Genomic DNA, 20774 nt, shown 5'->3' with positions numbered 1-20774 from the left:
TTATCTTTACACACCAGTAAAGGCACGAGCCCCATAGCCACCAAAAAATTCCACATTCTCCTGTACTTGAGCACTTCACAGAAGTTAATGGACACCCAAAGCCCTGTATCTATGTCCAAAGCAGCAGCAAAACAGTATCACAACCATGGACAGGCTCAGAGTCAAGGAAGCAAGGTCTGGAGATAGGACTAAAATTTAAGAATTCATTGTTCCCATCTGTGTTTCTCCCCTTTACCAATGCTCACTTTTGAAGTCAAAAGGCTGTATTGCTTCAGGATGCTGGTGAGCAGGGACTTTCCAGCAACTGTAATGCTGTAGGTGACAATGTGTGAGCTGTGAGCTCATCGAGTCCCTGGAGAGGGCCACACGCTCGTGTTTCCTTCACACCACTGATCTTCACAGGGGCACACTTTGTTTAGCAGTGACTTGGGGCATAAAACTCAGTGCCAGGGAAAAAATCGGTATGTTTCCTAAGTTTTCGATAGCATTCTTGAGAGCCAGAAACAGCCCCCCCCGCCCCGTCCCTAGAAACACAAGGAACCTTGTGTAAAGAAACGCAACCATGGTAGGAAACGGGGACATTGCAAATGGCTTCCCGTGCTCAAAAGCCAACTCTGTTGCCACTTAAACCAGCTTTGAAACCTACCGTCCGCCTCACCTTGCTCTTCTGAACTACAAACACCTGCACCGGCGACCCGGCACCCTTCTTGGGGAGCAACCCAGGGCGCAGCCCTGCTGCAGCCACCTGGGAGCCCGGCTCGGCGGCTCCAAGGTGAACACCGCCATGTTCAGACGCAGGTGCTCCTGCTCCTGAGGTAAGATGGTATGCCCAAAAGCACAGGGTGGGACAGCTGCCATTACACAGGGGTACTGCTCTGAGAGAAGCAGTAGGGAGGTCTGAGTAGTGCCGGGGGAAGGGCCTTGCCCGGGGGGGGGAGGCCTTCCACATGTCTCCTCTGGCTGACCAAGGAGCGGGCTTTGATCTGCCCGGGATGACAGTGCGCCAAACTGTCTCTCATTCAAATGAATCTGCCAGACAGTTGGGAGACATTCCTCAAAGGGTCACCAGCAAAGGGCTGCAAAGGAGGGTGTCTCCGTCCCATGCTCCTTTATAATGTCTCCTCACTGCCTCATCTGTCTGCCAAGCAGGCCTGCTGTGATTTCCCCCCACATCCAGGCTCAATTGGTATGCAAATCCTCCCTCATTTGTTCTTGCTCCCTTCAGAAAGGACAAATTTAGTATAATAACTGTAATTGCTTTAATAACATGAAAAAACCCGGCACCTTTATGGGACCAACAATCAAAGACTGAAATTGTAACACAGCATGACAGGTGTGGAGGCATGCCACCATTACCGATTTTCCCATTTCAGTATTTCTTTCATCGTCTTGAAAAGTGCTTATCTCAGTAAGCCAGGCATGGCTGGCTTATGGCTCTTGAACTCCAAGCAGCTCGTAACAAGTTACACGGGGCTCCCACGGTAGAGGCACGTCGCTGGTGAGCAGCGGGCTCTGCTGGGACAGCAGCTGCAGGGCATTTGAACCACTCTCTGGAGGAAGACGGGTCGGCATGACCTGGCAAGGTAGAGCTGCTATCAGTATCTCCTCAGCTCTGTGGTGGACATGTTAAACATCTTATGGTCTGCAGGTCATAGGTTCAGGCAGATGGCTACCCCTGCCTCCCATCAGAGAGACGGAGGTCTCAGTGCCATTTGTAATGGTGGCCCATATCTCCAGCTACACTGGGCTAACCTTCTGCACCGCTCTTGTTGAATAGGGCAATGTCTATTCTTGGCAACTTTTTCTGCTTTAATTCTGAGATTAGCAAATGCAAATCCATTTTCAGCATCAGTCAGCTGGACCAGAACCAGCTTGATCTTGGCTTTTAGTTATACTAAAACCCATTGACTAACAGTTACATTTTCCAGTTTTATTTGCATTGTAACCTGTAATTTTAATCATAAAACAGAACCTCAGAGCTAGTCCTCCTGTAAAAGACCCTGCTTTACTAAAAGATAAACCCATCACCAAAGATCAGTTACTGCATGAACCAGAGTTTCCATCCAAACTATGCAAATATGGAAATGCAAAAGATGTGAGAAATGGGTCTTCATGCACACTCTGGTGGAGAGAGGCCACAATACCGTGTCTCATCTGGAGACAACTGGGAATGAACTGATCCTTTTGAGTGCAAGGGGAACTCCAGACCTGCCTCAACAACTACTCCAAGGACACACTTGCATGATGCAGGATAGATATGTGTAAACAGGCGTGAATACCAAGGGTTTTTTTAAACCTTACATGCACACAGGAATTAAAAAGATCAAATCAGTAACTGCAAACACTGATTAGTAGTGACCACCTCCTTCAGGCCTTAATCAGGTTAGATGTGAACTGGTTCTCACAGATGAAGTGCTTGAGAACATGCTAATCACCAGTATCCAGGTAGTATAAAATGCCAAACTTAAAAGAAGAAACAGTTTCTCTTCCATTTGATTTGACCAAACCTAAAGGCAAAACTGCCTGCTGAATCTCTTACAAACAACCAAAACAAGATTCACCATCCCAAAGCACTTTTATGTAAGATTTCTCCTCAGCATTGAGAATGGAAAAGACAAGAGATTCCTTCTCTAAAAACACTGTATGCATTTTTTTTAATGTCTAGGTCACCAATACATCTACATATGAAACCACCACACAATATTTGACCTTGATATTTAAATTCTTCAGAGATCAAAAGCAACTGCTAAAATAGGCAAGATATTTATATAGCCCATAACAGTAGACTCCTATATTACTGGCACCTCTCAGTGGACACAGGCCTAAACCAAAACCTCAGGTCTGCACATTCATACCAAGAAAAGAAAACAAATAAACAAAAAGCTGAAGTCCTGTCTCAGATCTTAGAGGGTTACCAGGAATGTTCCTGGTTCTGCTAAAGACTTTGGTGCTTGAGTGTTTAGTACTCTTCATGCTACAGAAAAAAAGAAAAGAAAAAAAGCTCTCTTTGGTCCGACACTAAGCACTAAAGTCAGCTTGCCATGTGAATGAAATAAGAGAACCCTGAGGAACAAAATCTCAGCAACATACTGCTATCTTTGGGTAAACATTTGTTTGCATTATCTTTTTAAAATAATACTGTCAACTTCAGTGATTGACGATTTCACCCCATTTATCACTGACAACTAGAATTATTTTTTCAGCTGTGGATCATGTTAATTGTGGAAGCTAATAGGGAGGAATGTGAGGTAAATGGTCTCAATACCTTTAGTATATGTGATGACTTTACCAGACTTGCAGTACTGTATTTACTGTAACCAAAAGGTCACACTCTATATTTTAAAGGTAAAACAGTGAACTTTTCTGCATCAGTCACACTCCTGCAAATCATGTACAAAAATATTTTTAGAAAAGGCAATTAGCATTTTTTCTTTTAAATTAACCTTAGTTTCAGATACTTGAAGGAAGGCTTTCAACTTCAACTGACACACATATAAACCAGAGAGGATGACAACAATCTCATTGGCAAAGCCATTTAGTAAAGATGGACTAAGGCTGTTATAATTTACATTATTCACAATAAGTGTTCGTTTCTTCTCTATAGCAAGGTAAAATTGAGGCAATGATGAGATTACATCATTCATTCCACTGTTAAATAAAAAAAGCAATTTCCCAGATACTGCAGTTTAATCGGTGTTAATTTTAAATGGTACAATCTCATTCACATCTTGTATCTCTAGGTCTTACAAAGACACCATACATGGAAAGGCTGTAATAAAATAATTCTGATACAGTTTTGCAAATAGACATTTGTTTTTATAAGCATTAAAAATACTGGCAGAAATGGGGTTTTTGAAGGGTATACAACAATACTATAATTTGAGTGTATAAGCTTCTCTGAGGATATGCTATTGAACGTGGTAGCACACAAAGCCTACTATAAGATGAAGCTGAAGCTTTTGTTTCAAAAAATAGCAAGATGTGTATTAGTGGAAGATGGGTATGTGCTTTCAAGTAAATGAGGTGACACAGGACAGAAAATGCTATTTTAGCATGTGCTAACAGAATGCAGTATGGATTAATTTCTATGGAAGAAATTTTTAGAGTGCCAACCTTAACACACAGCAGGAATTGTTGCTTTAAAGGGACTGTGTCAAAGTTGACAGGGCCCAAAATGTAACCTACCATAAAATTAAACTTTTTACGAAATGCCCTTTTGATCCTGAAAAATCTATCAACCTTCCAAATCCAAGACTGTCACATTGTTAAAATACCAAATACTTTGCTGTGTGATTGGCCATTAAGCTTGGTTTGGTTTTGCAACATGTATATGCAAGTCATGATTTTGCTCTCTCCTCCACACTATCTTTGGGACTATGCATTTAAACAGTAACAGATCTTTTGTTTGGGATTTCCATGATTTAGCATTTCAGTTAGCAGTAATTTATAACAAAGCTATAATATGAGGCTTCTGTACTCCAATGGTAAATGTCTCCTTAGAAAGAGGGCCGTTCTTCATACAAGGAAGTTGCCAAACCACAAAAGGATTTATTTTTGTCTTGTTTTACTTAATACATGCAAATACTTTCCAGTGCACACTGAAATGCAATAAATTATAGTTACATGGCATAGTAATAAAAATGAACAACAGCATTTCGCTATTTCAAGGTGACAGGTAAAAAAGAAGTGCTGTGATAGCTGGTTTTATTTCTTGTCAGTTTTAGCTCACAATCTAACAGTGAGAATTGAGAAAATTAATTGTGAATGGCTTTCCTTATATTGCACACAAGCATAATAGGTACAATTCATGCCTCTTACTTATTAGCATGTGGGCAGGTTCTCAAATATATGCACAGATTTTTCATGTGTAAAGAAATTTTTCTGTGCTTAGAAATTAACTATACAACAGCTTTTCATTACAAATACGGTCTTTACCAAAACTAGACTATTTTCAGGCAAGGAGTCCCGCTACTCCCATAATAGTAGTATGGCTGGCCATGGATTATGTCATTCCTTCTCTTCACAAAATCACCTCTTAATATTCCATAATCATCCCAAACCAGCACAGGACCTTTTGCTGAACACTTTTGTTGGATTTACTGTAAACCTGACAACCAGATGATTAAAGTATCTCTCTTCTGTTCTCCCTACCTTACTGCCACAGATAACTGGAGCTGCACAGGCTACTGTTAGCACCAATATTCACATTTGAGTATCTGCCTTTTCTAGACCGTTTCAGTGATTAAAAAATTAAGGCATATATAAGACACCATAAATAGAACTGCTGAACATGCTTGATGCACAAACATACACTCCACAAACAAGGCTGCCCTGAATATATTCCACCAAAACCCACCAGAATACCACATAGTACATTTTCCCATGAAATCTGGTGAATGAACAAGCAATATATACAGCATACTTTGGCTTCTCTAAATATAGCTGTGAAAAAAGCTAAAATACATTATAAGCAGCTAGCATTAGGCATAAATGTCTCAGAACTAGTTAAATTAGCCCTGATCTTCAGTCCAACCCACACAATGAAGTTAGTCAGTTCACCCATGAGGGCTGAGGATTGAGAAGGGTAACGATCTTTTTCAGTCTCTTCACCTAATAGAATTCAGGAGCTCTACTTGATTTCAGGGGTTCTTTTCAACTGCAGATACTGAAAACGGTATGGTTTTTGTTTTCATGTAGGATATGGGGGACTCTCCCTCATCCTCATGTTAACCTAGGCCCTGGATGGCTCACCCTACAGCTGACACAAACAGATGTTTTTATTTGTTTGAACTATTAGGTCAAAGGGCTAATGAGCTAATGAAAATTCTTTCAAGAGCTATCAAATGAGCCATGATTAGCAGATTTTCAGTTCCTATTTATATGAAACAAAAGAATTAAAAAAATATTCTGAGTTTACAAATCCTTCATTTCCATCCTAGTCTTGGTAAGAGGCAGATTTTAAAATAATAAAATGAAAAAAGCATACCTCAGTAGCTGAATCAGCAACTCCAGCCTGGCTCAGCAGCGCTGTACTTCCATCAGCTGTTACAACTTGCATTGTGAGAGTCTCTTCTACTCAAAGAGTGTTTGATCATATAACATTGAGTTGTCTCAGCAAGCTTTTATTTTTCCCACAGTATTTTCCTTTGCTCAACTTCTATAGCTTTTTTTTTGGTATATGTCTTTGTCATGTCACTGATTTAAAAATAATTTCTAGTCATATAAACAATGTCCCTCAGTTTAACACTATGGAATAACTGTGTGATGATGATTCCAATCTCTGTTCCACGAATAATCCCACAATATGTTTGATATATTTCCAGAGTAACAACATCTTGCTGTGGAAATAAATCAGCCAATATTTGGAAGTTTTGTTTTTTATATATATATCTGTGTGTGTAAATGTGTAACTATTTATAATTTAGCAATGATTATACAGTAATATTTGTTTTCATCTAGGAGTAAATAATTTATCTTGAAGATTCTAAATCAAGGTAATACACCACACTGCCAAACTGGCTACTATCAAGAAATCCAAACTTAGCAACTCAACTCTACACAGTGTTTATTTTCTTTTTTTTTCCTTTTTTTTTTTTTGATAGTGGAAATCATGTATAAATCACAAACAGTAGAAGTTCCTCATGTCAGCAGTTGTCCACTTGAATGGGTCAGCTTCTGCGTATAGACTGTATTTTTAGTATAAAGTCAAGATAATATGGCAGTTAACTAATACTTCTGACTACAGTAAAGATACAAAATTTTGTAATATAAATTAATTGCCATTACAAAAAGGCAACTGTATTAACTAATACAGTACAAAAATCTGCAACTTCTATAAATATAATGAAATGCAAGAACTTAAATGAAATAATACATCACAGATTTTTGTATAGAGCATTTGAAGAGGCAAGCTAAGATACACATTGAGCATTATACAGCAAGAAAGAATATAAAAACCCACTAAGATTTAACTTTTTTTCCATACAAATGCTAGAAGTACAAGTACAGGACACAACATGGAAGTAGTAAGATTACCGGCTCAGAGCAAGTAGACAAAGAGGTCTCATTGACAAGTTGTAAAGCATTAGGCAGCAGACAGAAGCTTGTCAAAACCAGCTGTTGTTGGATACTGATTGATAATGTTTTCATTCTGACGGCTGAGACACTGCAGACAGCCACAGGTCTGAGAAGAAGCCCAATGTGGGCGCATACACATACACACACAAAGTAATTTAACAGATGGCTAAAGAACATTAAAGCACAGTATCTTTTTTAAAAAGACAATGTTCACTCCTTAATGAACTTGCATGGAAAGTAGAGCCTAGTGCCCAAGTTTATTTCACCTAAATGATGAACACATGTAAGAAGATTTAAAAAAAAAAAAAAAAAAAGAGACAATTGAGATGGTCATCTGAATAAAAAATGCATGGTGCTTACATATTCTACCATAGCCAGAGCATTCAACAACACTTTAGAGAAGGAAGTGCGACGTGCGCTGCTATGAACATTTTTAATTCCTCCATAAAAAGGTGAAGGTGTTCACAGACATTAAAAGGGTACACATCCATTAAGTCCATCCACAACACAAAACCACAGAAGAACTACATTCAAAGAAAAGTTAAGCATTGGTCTTAGCCTAAGCAGTTATGAGGTATTGTTTCAACCTGTGGTGAGGAATGATCACTGTATTAGTAAGAAAAAGCATATTCAAAATCATTCTGAAAAAAAAAATAAAAAAATCACTGCTCCTGTGCAGTTGGCATTTTCCTAAAGATAAAGCATTAAGCATCAAAAGGTCCTAGTCTAAGTAGCCACTGGCATATGCCAAAGCCATGTTCTCATCAGCTACTTGGGTCTTTTGCATGTTAATCATGTAGCACTGTCCAACAGTGCATAGTTGGGAAATCACGACCAAAATGTAACTCGGAAACTCTGAAATTTTTGGACCAGACTCACTGATGGTACAAATAAGTTTTTAAGAATGCAATACAGTTGGGCTTATTTTCATTTGCTGTACCTTTTGGTCCATAACTTTAATATGGGAAAGAAGGGGAAAAACAGTAAAAAAAATTTACCTCTCATCTTCTAACTAATGTTCAATGAAAAAGCAGTAAAAGCTCTGAATCCCTCTTTTTGCCTCCCCAAACTGCCTGCCTTCTGTGGGAAATAATCCTCTCACTCCTCCCCACCACTTCTAATTTGTCATTGTCCCTAAACAGGACAGAAATCTGGGGACCATGAGGAAATCTGGGGACTCTGTAGTCTCTAAGCTCATGTCAGCTAAGAGAGAGTTTGGAACTGTAAATTAGATTCAGTTCCTCTTTAAATCCAGGGAAAGGAGCCTCCTCAACCCATACAAGAGAAACTGATGGGCAGTTGGGTCCCATCTAAACTGTGCAGAGAGAACCAAACCAACATAGGGTTCCTCTCTGTGTTTTGAAATAAACAATTCCAGTTCTTGGGTATTTCCAAGAGTATTAGGAGTGCGGCAATTGACCTGACAGGAAAGAGAAGAAAAACAAAGCAAGAAGAGATGCCCTTCAGGCTTTCTGCCTATTCTATCGCAAAATTAAGCAAGGAGCTTACCAGTTTTCCTAGCCTCTTTCTGATAATACAAGGCAAGTTAAACCAGTGATCATCAGGCCATGCATTTGGACAGATATAATTCTGAGGGAGCAATGCAAGGTATCCATGGAAAATGAAAAGTAAACAAAAAACTAGAAAAACCATTTTGTTTAACAAAGAGTATAATTGCAAGTAATAGAGAAATAGCTTTTATATGCCTTTAAAAGCTGATCCTTGCTGTTTCCTTATTCCCAAATAAACTAGTGAGAAACTACAATAACCTTCAAACTTAAAAAATAAATGCTCGGAGTGGAAAGCTATGTTGCTTAAAGCCTTGAAAAAAGGAGTTACTGTTTCAAAACAAGCAGAATCGATGAGGAACCACTGACACATCACTACAGTTTGTGTTTGCAGACACTCATGCACAAGGGTAGCTGAATGCACAAGTCTCAACATTCAAGGTGTGCACCAGTTCAGCGGCTGATCTGCACATACCCTGTTGTGACTGACTTAATGGTGAACAAGTGACCTGGCATGTTTCTTTAATGGACAAAATCAGTTTATAAGGTTTTAAAAAAATCAGCAAAAGGCAGCCAAAAAACTGCAAACCTACAACAGGGAAAACTTGGAAAGAGGACATATACACTGTGTTACTGGAACCAAATGGGATTTTTCCAAATGTATTACAAATGTTGTTCCCAATGAATACTTTTTTGTCTTCTAAGTAACATCTAGCCCAGAGGAAGTTTGAAAGAACAAGTTATAAACCCTTGAAAAGAGAAGCTTATAGTACAAACACTGGAAGGCCCTTAATTATGGTATAGATGCCTTGGCAATGTTACGATAACAGTAGTACTCCATGACTGAGTGATAAAGGAAGCAATCCTTATTTAAAATCAGTCACACTTCTAACTACAGCTGAATTAACAGACATTTGCTTTGCTTCTCTTACGGAAAACTACTTTCAATGAAAATTATTACTGTATCCAACTTTGAATGTTTTCTAAAAATGTTGTTACTTAGACCACCTGTCACCTATTTTTCCCAAATACTGTTATGTGCACACACCTGTTTGCTAATTTACCTTTCAGGAAACTTCCAGCAAAATAATGGTTCTGCCTTTGACAAGGTTATGCTGTGACTTTAGAAGAGGAATCAACTAACTTAACTGTATTTTCACTCAGAAAAACTTCAGGACTAACCTTTGCATTAACATGAAACTGCCTGCCTTTAAGGTATCCTATTAAGGTTCTCAGTGGCTGTGCTTTCCATATCGTGGGGTCAGTAAACAAGCTAATACAAGTTAGTCTCACAAATCCTTAAGACATTAGTTATTTTTTAAAAACCAAGGTAGTAGACAGAATTCCTCCTTTACAGATTATGTTATTTTTGTGCGTGTAAAGTTTCCTATCAAGGATGATCGCAACACAAGAAAGCAACATGCGGTGTGCAGAAATAGTGGTAAACAAAGAGCAACTCCCTATTTCAGTAGTGTAGACAACTTTACTGGAAATAGTTGTGTACCTGGTTCACAGAATATTTATTTTAACAAAAGGACATTCTGCACTAACTGTATAAACAACATATCAAAGTACAGTCTTGATACCACACCATAATTAAGCTGTGAGCAGAATGTGCAGGTACAGTGATGCCTGGAGAACCACTCTTCTCTCTTGCGTTTCACATTCTTGAAGGTTCGAAGTCTCTCTCTTCTAGCAAGTTTATCAGAAGGGAGAAGCTGTCTTTTACTGCCTCCATATCATCCAAGGAGCAGGGTTTAAGAATCCAGCGCTTTCCACGTGCAAGTGGCTCAAGTTCAAAATATTTTTTTATCTAGTAAGAAAAAAAAAAGAGACCAATGTATTAATATTATAATGACAACTCTCTGTCTGTCATCTAAAAAAATAAAACAAAACAAAACATCAAAAAAACCCATGTAAAAAGATCAGGATACTCATTTTTAGAATCACCCACAGCTGTTCTTATAATACAGGTTATATGATGTGACCTGAAAGTGTTTTCTTTAGGGGTGAGTGACCTGCTTGGAAGCCACCATTCTACCCATACGTTTAACAGCATGGGAGGTCTGGGCAAGAATTATATGGACTCAAGGCAAAGAGCAAAGCACATGAAACAAGTGTTCAAAAACTTAGCCAAAACAGCAAAAGTAACTAAGAAATTTTAGGTTACGTTTGTATTTTAATGTTAAAGCTGTATGTTTCATCATACTCCTATTGGTAAACACTTAATATGCAGAATTTGTCAGCAGGCTACTCTAGCTACACAAATGAACTGTTGAAAATGTACAAATCCTAAACATTCAAGTCAAAGGTGTACTATAGCAGAGGGTTTCTTAATGACCTTGAGAACACTAGAAAAATAAAAATTCTTCCAAAACCAGATAGTTTTTCTGGAATTAAACATAGGAGACTAGCACACTAAAGTGACTGGGATAGTAATAAGTATTATATATGAGACATGATGGTTTTCTACAATCATCTTAGTTCAAAATCCAGCACTTTCCAGCAGACTTCAGCTGCTTACCTATAATACCTAATAATGGTGATAAAGAAGGAAACCTTTTAATTAAATTAATTCAATTTTTAGTTCTGCAGCAACTGTGCAGCAAGGAGGCATAAGAATATGATGTAATATAGAATTGAAAATTTTAAGGTGATTATAAGCCTTGACAAAATAACTGAGGAATATGCAGTTTCTTGGAAAGACCAATCGCCACTGACACTAATTACACCAATTGTCAAGGCAGAAACACAGACCCACAGAAAGACTGAGAAAGGAAAGATTTTCATCTAGTAGTACACTCCAATCACTTTTCAAAATAGCAAGTACAATATCAAAACATAATTTTGATGCCTCTTAGGAGAAGACAGCAGTCTGCAGGTTATTTTGGTCCACAGATTACTGTTTTCATCAAAATTTTAGTCTTTGATAGTATTTGATCCAGAAGTCTACTCCTGTTTAACTTGTCAAAATAGACATTTAGTTTTTACATCTAAAATTATATCTATGAGTACTTGCTATTGTCAACATGCCAACAGAAATATTTAGTGCTGACTTAATTTGGACATTCTTGTTCCTTGTAATTATTGCCAAATATTCTTAATTTTCCTTTATCACAGACTGTACCACAAATATGCACAACAGGAACAGTTGCTCGTATTGTGGTAGGCAGTAGAGGCCCTAGACAGGCAACTGGAGCCCCACTGTGTAAGGCTCCACTTGCAGGGGGAATAAAAAACAGAAAGAAAGAAAGAAAAAAGAAAACGGCTTCCAAAGCCCAAACAACCTGCAACATCTCTATGCAGCTCTTACAGTGTGTATACAACAGTTTTAACCAGTAATATATTCTAATAGAAGAAACTGATTGTAGTTGTATCAACTGACACAAATCAGAATTCAACCATGACAGTATGGCAGGAAGGTTTTCTTATTTTTCAGAAAGGAATTTCAAGCAGAATGTTTAGTAACAAATATCAGAAAATAATGGTGATTTTGAGATGGGAACTTCTGCTTCCCCAGCTAAGATACAGGTGAAACCTTTTAAAAATCTATTTCCAACAAAGCAGAATTGTATCAGTAACTACCTGCAAATGCTTGAAAAATAAGCGTGGTACTTGACATTCACTTCTCCTCAAACAAATTTCAGAAAGCGTACAAGTTGAAACAAATGGGACTTCAACAACCAGTATTTTAATATCAGCATACCTACTTTTTAGCATTGCTGTATCAGTGCCATATTAGTATCTGATGTGTTAGCATGGTCATATGTGATCAGAACCTAAATACTAATCTTTATAAGGGAGGTATTGCAATGTCTCCAGCAGCTGAAGTGACACCAAATTGAATTTACCCCCATTAATATATCGAATTAATGGCAGCGATCATAGTACTGGAGAAGCAGGATAAGAAAGCTCTCTTGCTTATTTCAGCAACAGCTTCCTTGACTGCTAAATAGGGAAGGAAGTAAAAGCTGTACAGAAGCATAACAAAGCAAGGTGTCAGTGCAGCTAGCTGATAGAGTAGCCTGCTGGTGTTAAGCTGAGAAATATGGCTGAGTAATTTGAGATGTTTCAGACCCACAACCCAGAGGATGTCCACCACACCCCCTCTGCTGGAAGACTATTGCAATCAGCCCCTTGAGCTCACTGAAGGCTGTCTGCAATCTTATTTACATAGCCTCTTGAATTAAGGCTATACCATATGAAGAAATTATGAGGAAAAGGTCATTACATTGTAAGAAGAGTACTTCGGTTTAAAAGCAGTAAATAACTAGAAACACATACGTAAGGAAATGATGGCAGTAAGCAGACTAGCACTGAGTCTTGTGCATTTGTGGGCAAATACGATATTGCTTACCAAGGTAGCCTCTAGCCAAGAAAAACAACGACTTTAAGCTGTATTTCAGTGAATGCAGATGGCAAGATAGAATTTCTATTTTAGCAGTAAAACAGTATCAATTGATTTAGTGAAAAAAATTTTGCAGATAAATTATTTATTTGGATACCCGATGTTGATTAAAATTCATTTTTTCCTATTTCTAAGTGTGTTAGCAAAATGTAACAAAATCAGCAAGGTGTTGTCATCATTTTCCACACCTAAGGAACAGTTCACAGTATCTGCATTCATAGGCCCTAGATGGATGCTGAAATTAAAGTGATAGTTAAGCAGTGGCTTTTGAAATGGGAAGTTTTGATAATGGCATGAAAGCACAACTGCTTATGTTCACATAAGTAACAGCTATTTTGTTCATACCTACAGAGAAAAAAAAAGATTTGCTAGATGACTTGTCTCTAATCCAAATACAGAAAAATAACACTAATTGGCTTACAAATAATAAATAACTAAACCAGAAGCAGCACAGAATTGATTTTCCACAACCCAAGGGACACTCTGTGGTATGTTACTGTATTTCCTCATTTAAACTTCACACCACAATGGAGTTTGCTAAAGCCTAAAGCTTTGCAAGTGGGCTCTACAACTTTGAAACTTCCAGAAAGAAGTTTGCAGACAGAAGTATTTTCCAATTTACTATAACTTCTCTCCCATTTAACTCAGAAGATGTCATTCAGTTCTAAAAACAAGTAAGTTTTTTTAAACTTAAAAAGGAACTGCTTTTTTACATGCCAGAGATGAAACAACTACATGAAAACAGACTGACACAATCAGATGCCCAACACTGTTTATACATTTTTTTCCACTAGAATGCTCTCCATCCACTTTCATTTCTCTAGTTGCTTTCTGGCCCGATGACCATGATTCACACTCATTCCCTACCAGATTTCCTAAGAAGATGCACACTAATCACCAAAATATCCAAAGGAAGCTGAAAGTCTCCGAATACTCACTCACCTAGGTAGCTTTTGCATAATCAGATAATCAGCAGTAACTGTTTTACAGCTCTCTTCAATAGAAGTAGCACAAAAGAGGTGAGTTCCTAAGAGAAGCTCTTTTGTCTCTTGCATAAATGGTGAAAAGCTTTCTGTCTGTTCATGGAAGCTGGAGCAAACTATAAAGACTCAAACGTTCTTCAGATGTCTGACACATTAGATGTGCATTTACATACTGGCTTTGGATTTTTAAGTGTTTACTTTGGGATTGCTACATTTTTAAGACACAACCTTAGAAGAAAATACAACCAATTAAATCCACATAATTTTAAGATTTCTTTACTATTTTACAGGATCTCACTGTATGTCTTGACTCCACATGGGGGCCTTGTCTTATAGAGAAGCTGACATTGTATTTATGCCACATTCTGAAGTCAATAAAATCTAACAATACACGTCTGCAATTATTCCCACTCTTCCCACACTCCACCTTCTAAGTCCTATTCTACTGGCACAATACACTAAGCATATGGTTATGAAATGTTGCTTAACCTACATGCTAGAAAAGTCAAGAGACAATAAAAGGATTGGTGCCCAGAACCTCACCTGGTGTAAATTAGCATAGCAGTGTGGAACTGATGTTACTAAATTGATACACATAAGCTGAGTAACCAGGCCCTGCTGAAAGCTTTTGTATGTTCTATTACTGAACCTCATCTAGCCAGTTCACAATGCACATGAACATAAGACGCAGAGGAAAACTTAAGATACTGTAATATATGAATACAGAGTCATTTCTATCTATTACTCAACATGAAAGAAAGCTGATTGAAAGTATTATTTTTAATTCAAATTCAAAATTTTAATACCAAATTTCACCAACACAAAAAGGCTTCCAACCCACTCTGATTAATCTGTTGTAAACAAATACAAAATTCAGGTAGTCACTTGCAATACCAGGCTGTATTTGGAGAATTTAATGGATAAAATATTTTTTCATCCATTGCTGTTTTACTGAACAATTTCATTGGGAAAAAAAAATATGTAACAACACATGTACATTATATCTAATCTAAAGCTGCACAGTTACATCAGTGTCCCCACTAGTCTAAATTTCAAAGACTTTTACAGGATTAATCAAGTATTACTGCAAAAGGGTGACTGGTGGAGGTATGAATTAAACTAAAACTACCTAATTTGCTGAATCCATGTATTAACAACAAGAAATCGCTCATTCATCTATTCGAAATCTGCATCAACAAGAAATGCAGTAATAATGGGAGACTGGCGTTCCCCATATTTACACGGTGAAAGTTTCATTGAGCTGTGATGCTGAGACTACCTTTTCAGACATCATAAAAATCCGCCTTTTGGAACAATTGTTTAGAAGATGCAGGAGAGAAAGGCAATTTTGATTGCCAAGTCCATGAACAACAGACAAGCTGCCTATAAGAGTGACTAAAGCATGTGCAAATTCAGTATCTTTGGTGAAGAGAAAAAGCCAAAAGTCGGTCACATAGCATTATGTTTTAAAAAGGGAAACTACATAAAATGAGTAACTTAAAAGAAAATCAACTGTGCAGCTAAAAAGGTAAAATGCTTGCAGGTGGCATAGAAAAAAATACCATAATTAGAGGCTCGGAGTATATTTATACTGCTACAGAAGACTTTAAAAGACACAAAAAAAGCTTTCAACAGTTGCAATAAGGAAAAGGATGGTATTAGAGGTAAAAGAAATTGTATCTAAAAAAGGAAAACAGAAAACAAAAGAAAGGAAACTCTGGCAAATTAAATAGAAACCACAAATGTTGACCTACTAACCATAGAGTGGAACCCATTGCTTATATCACCACTGCTGCTAAAAAGTATAATGAAGTCCACTCTAGTATACGTTAGTGTACTGGACTGCAAACTGCACAGCCTCTTGAGCTGCTACGCATGCTTTTCTGCTGGTCCTGTTCCGAGTATAGTGATTTATAAGAGCGGGTGGAATGGATCGGTAGCCACTTCATCTTAAATCAACTATCTCAATCCACTGTTGTACAGGAGTTAACACTTTCATGCTTTTCCCTAAAAATCTGCTAGAAGCCTCTTTATCTGACACCCCACTTGGCTAAAAAGGACCTCTTGTCTGACCAGAACAGCTGCTCTAACATGCAAAACTGTCAGCAGAAGTTTTGTAACGTTTATTCTCCCTACAGAGACACTTCATATCCTCCTGAAAAGATACTTCACGTGTGCCTGCTTATATGCTTCTTCTTAACAGTGATCTCATCCATGTCTAGAGGGATCCTTGTAATGCACCTATGTCTCATAAGCACTCCTCCTAAAACACCTATTCCTCGTATTTATTGACTCCATATGGAACACCCCTTACACAGCAGGGAAGGGAATGAAAGTGTCTCAGCTGATGTGAAGGGGTGGTGATATGCTGTGGTCTGGAGCAACCTATGCACAGGGCTATTCCCAGGAATGCCAGGTGAGGTTAAACAACACTATCAGCCATAGAAAAGCTCTTAAATTCTAGTTTTTTTGAAGCTAAGTATTTCATTGACAGCTGACTTCTATGTGCTGCTGAATCCAAAGTCTCTACGTGCAATGTTAAAAACTTGCAATGAATCAATTAAGAACATATTATGATAATCAGAATTATGTAACTGAGCTGCTTTTTTCTGGTTTTTAAATTATGACCTGCTGAAGTAAAACCAAAAGAAAACCCAAGACGATGGTCTTCAGCATTTCTGCGTGATGGCAAGGTAACCTATTTCTCTACACAAGATTTCAAAATCATCAGAGGCCTTTTTGTACAACTCCTCACAGGTAGTGGTGAATGATTTATGAATTAGTATTTCTAGTTTGTACAGCTTTCCAATCTTTTTATTTTCTTTTTTTTTTTTTTTTTAATTTTGCTTTTCACAAAAGATTACCTGAAACACATCCAACTGAACTTTCTATTTAGCTTTGCAATAGACCTGGCCAATATCTTTGGCCAGTAAGTCTTTATAAAGAGGAGTACAGTCACCTATATACATATTTCACAAAATAATTTACACGGTGCTTTGTAGAACAGATGCACTTTTCCATCCTTGTTATCTCCAGTGGCCACAAGACACTACACTTTTCGGATTGCAAGTGATTGCTGAAAGACATGTATTTTAAAGAAGATACCTAACTGTTCTGAATGAAGAAATAAAGATGCCTGGCAAATCAGCACAGACATGCTGTTCCAAACAGAGAGCACACAGTACTGGCAAATGCAAGTGTGAGACAAGAAAAAGGGGAGTGAGCTAGAGAGCTGGAAGATGAATACAGAGGGGAGCTTACTGTAAAATATAAAACATTGCATCATCTATCGGGATGAAGAGAGTGGGAATTTTTTAAAATGGATTAAGTATTTTTTTTATACAGATACATACGGTCATGTTATAATGGGTCTGGGTCAAATAAGATGGATGAGAGTGAGGACAGAAAACTGCTGAGGGTGCAGAAGTACTACTGAGATTTGCATATATGTGGATGGAAGCAAAGATAGACTTTCAGGAGCTACTAGCATCTATCAGCTCTTTTCATGCAAGTCTTTACCACACAACAACATACCACAGCATATTAGATTTCTTTGGTTACATTCTGTTAATTTGTTCAAAAGAAATAATAACAATCGGGTAGCTGCCAAAAACATACACCTATGCTTTGCCTTCCGTGTCTCATTCTCCCAGCATATTCTGTTTATATAAGCATGTACTTTTCCTACAACTGGAAGACATAGAGATAACATGAGAACAGCAGCAGCATATCTATATAGAGAAAACCAGACTTCCAGATGAAGATTCATGCAACCAGTGCTGGGCTGGACAAACAAGACATGGGCTCACAATATCCAACTCCTGAGTGAGCAAAACAGCATCCCTTCTTGAGCGACAAGTAAAACGACAACAGAGAAGGAGGCGTTGTACAAAAATGCGTGCAATGAAAGCACAGTAAAGTATTTTCTTTTGGCATCTACAGCTTTAATTCTTTAATTTATTCCAAAGAACTAATCAGAAGTGGAAGTCAGACATCACATTTAAGAGAAGACTACAACTACCCCTTTAAGTTACTGCTCCTATTACTTCCTCTCTTACCCACTGTGTTTTCTGAAGTACTTTGAGTTCCAACAGATACTGACAGCTACATACTTACAGTTCAAGTGTTAGAATGTAAAATCCTAAAGAGTAATGGTGAAAATTAGCCTTTAAAGTCAGCTATTTGGAGGTCATCTAAAATTCACATTTTTTTCCCCATGTACTACAAAGACACAAAAATGTCAATTTACTGCATATAAGAACAATTTTCTATGTAAGTGTGTTCTCAGCATATCCAAATATATTCTTAAGATATACCAAAAAAACCTGACTGAATTTAAGTCAAATTTAAACTTAGGATAATTTGTTTAAATTACTATCATTGCCCTAATCTGTAAAAAAAAAAAAAAAAAAAAAAAAAAAAAAAAAGAAAAAGGAGCATATCCAAAGATAATTTAACAAGAAACATATTAAAAAGTTTTACTATACCACCACTCATCTCCTCTACCTTCTCTCACTCACGTTTGTTCTTTTGTTACATCTTCAGTTGAATAACTCAATGAATACAAATAACTAGGAGAAACTCAACACTAAAGACTTTTAAACAGGTATCCTTCAGAGCCTTGCAGAGTTTTCATAGTATTTTTTTTTTCAGTAGACTGCAGATACTTACTTCAGAATATAATACAGCAGAGTACATGGATTTCAGCAGCAAAATATGCTAGATTTAACTAGAGACTGTGGTTTCAACTAGTAACAAATCCTAAGACACTGGTACACAAGTGCTGAGTTTTACCCCCTTTCTCCCCCCCCCCCCAAAATTTACCTGTGATGTTGAATGTTAAAATAACTTTTAGAATAATGAGAAGTCCAAAGATCAGTCCTTATTATGACATCCCTTCTGCAAATGGCATGTTTTCTCTTCAGATAACAGTTAAACAGTATTTTCTGGAGAGGTGCATATGTGATGATTCATCTGCATTTGCCTGAACATGTATATACATCTAGTGCTTGAATAAATAACATCTGTACACCGTGCCCACGTCTGCAAAGCACCAAAACACTGTATGGACATGTATTCTTGTATCAATAGCAAAGAACAGGATTTCTAAGGGCTTTGTGGCTGGTTCCCCACATTTACACTGCTGAAACGATTCCAAGCCAACAGCCAGTATGAACACAAAAGAAAAGCCATTTATTCAGCAGTAGCTGCAGTTCTACAAGATGTGTGCTCTCATGCACAGATCAGGCAGCGGTCATGCCTATTTCACTTGTTCCATACCAGGTACAGAGCAGAGCGTATAAATGTAGGATGGTTTCAACCTCCCTTCAGGTCCTTTGCTGATGGGAGTACTATTAGTTATGCGAAGTCCACACAGATGCAATGCAAGCCCAGAACTAAATGCAATTAACCATTTCTGCTTCAAAAGCAGAAACTGTGAAATAAATCCATCTTGGAAAAAGTTAACATGCAATACTTCTGAAGCAAAAAGTGCTCGCAGAGACCCTGCCACTGCCAGCTTCAGTTCCTGGCTGCCAGAATGCCACAGGCTCTGTGACCCCCCCCAGTTTCTCCAGTGCCAGGGACTTCTGCAGGAGCTGCTTCTGAGATTTTCTCCTTGCCCTGCTGTTAGAAGAGGCAAATCTGTGCTTTAGGTTTGCTATGTCCAGGCCTCTGGAAGCACCAGTGAATGCTTCCAAACTCACAGGAAGCCACCGCTTATAACTAGTATTCCAGGCAGCTCCAGACTCATCTCCATTTGATATTTAATAACTTTCCACCTAGAAATATGGCAGAATCCCTTTATGCTCTAGGACCTTATGGACTAGGACCTTGCTTGAGTAAGGCCCCTCACAGCTTCCAAATCCCTTCATAAAGCACAAGGATACCAAGAGGAGAATTACACAGCTAAAATCAGACACGGTTCTGTACACAGGGGTACAGACAACCCCCATGTAAAAAAACAGTTTGCCACTACCTCTAAAATGCTAGGATATGCTTGAGCAATTACAGATACGGAAAAAAGGGAGCACTTAGTACACTGAGAGAGGATGTTCTAAGCCAGATAACGGAACTATTTCCAGTACTGGGAAACAACATTAGTGAACTAGTGCAGAGGTTTGCAGCAATGATGCTGGAAAAGCCCGGAATGACCAGAAGGATTTTGAGAAGATCGGTGAATACAATGAGATGCTGAAGAACTGTATGGTTCTTTTGACTCTTGAACTTAAAGGTAATAGGCTAGAATCTCTCTTTTTCCAAGCTCCAGCATTATTCCTTCCATTACCATAGGCTGCAGCAGGGAGTTCTACCTGAGAAGTCTTTTAGTGAAAAGGTCCCATGGGAAGGGACAAGCAAAAAAGTAATAAATATTCTTCACTTACCACATCAAGATACCACTTGCCCTACATTATCCTGACCCACACTTCAAGGAAAAAAGATGAAATAATAGGCAGTAGATCAAGAGTTGCATATACATAAAAGAAGAAAGATCCACTGATATCTCAGGCAGGAAGGATATCAACCTTTACATAAAAAAAAGCCCATACTGAAAGCAACCAGACTCTTCTCCAAAGAATGCCTGAATTCTAGGGCAGACAGACAGCATCTGTAAAATTTATGGCCTCCTTGAAGGAGGGCTACTGATAATAATATTGAAGGTCCTTAAAACAAGATCTGTAATAAAGCTATTGTTACTTTGATAAAGTGAATTAAGGCTTGCCTTTGTACACCTACGACTGTGGAGTGCCTTTACAGTGTCACTGGAAAGCCACATTATTTCTGAAGAAAAGCACCTGA

General features: G+C 38.0%; 1 protein-coding gene across 4 annotated transcripts in view; it reads right to left on the bottom strand.

Annotated features, from left to right (window-relative positions):
- Positions 1 to 4528: 4528 nt before the first annotated feature.
- The window catches only part of ARL15 (ADP ribosylation factor like GTPase 15), a 229220-nt gene continuing 212974 nt past the window's right edge, over positions 4529 to 20774 (bottom strand). For all 4 annotated transcript variants that reach the window (XM_030004113.2, XM_030004118.2, XM_030004114.2 and 1 more), the window contains one exon: positions 4529 to 10398. In XM_030004113.2, the coding sequence (XP_029859973.1) occupies positions 10246 to 10398 (153 nt within the window). In that variant the 3' untranslated portion in view covers positions 4529 to 10245. The remainder of the gene's footprint in view (positions 10399 to 20774) is intronic.

This window comes from Aquila chrysaetos, chromosome Z (assembly GCF_900496995.4).
Source record: "Aquila chrysaetos chrysaetos chromosome Z, bAquChr1.4, whole genome shotgun sequence".
NCBI classification, from domain to species: Eukaryota; Metazoa; Chordata; class Aves; order Accipitriformes; family Accipitridae; genus Aquila; species Aquila chrysaetos.
The sequence above is the reverse complement of the archived record's forward strand: the minus strand, read 5'-3'. Positions and strand labels throughout refer to the sequence as shown.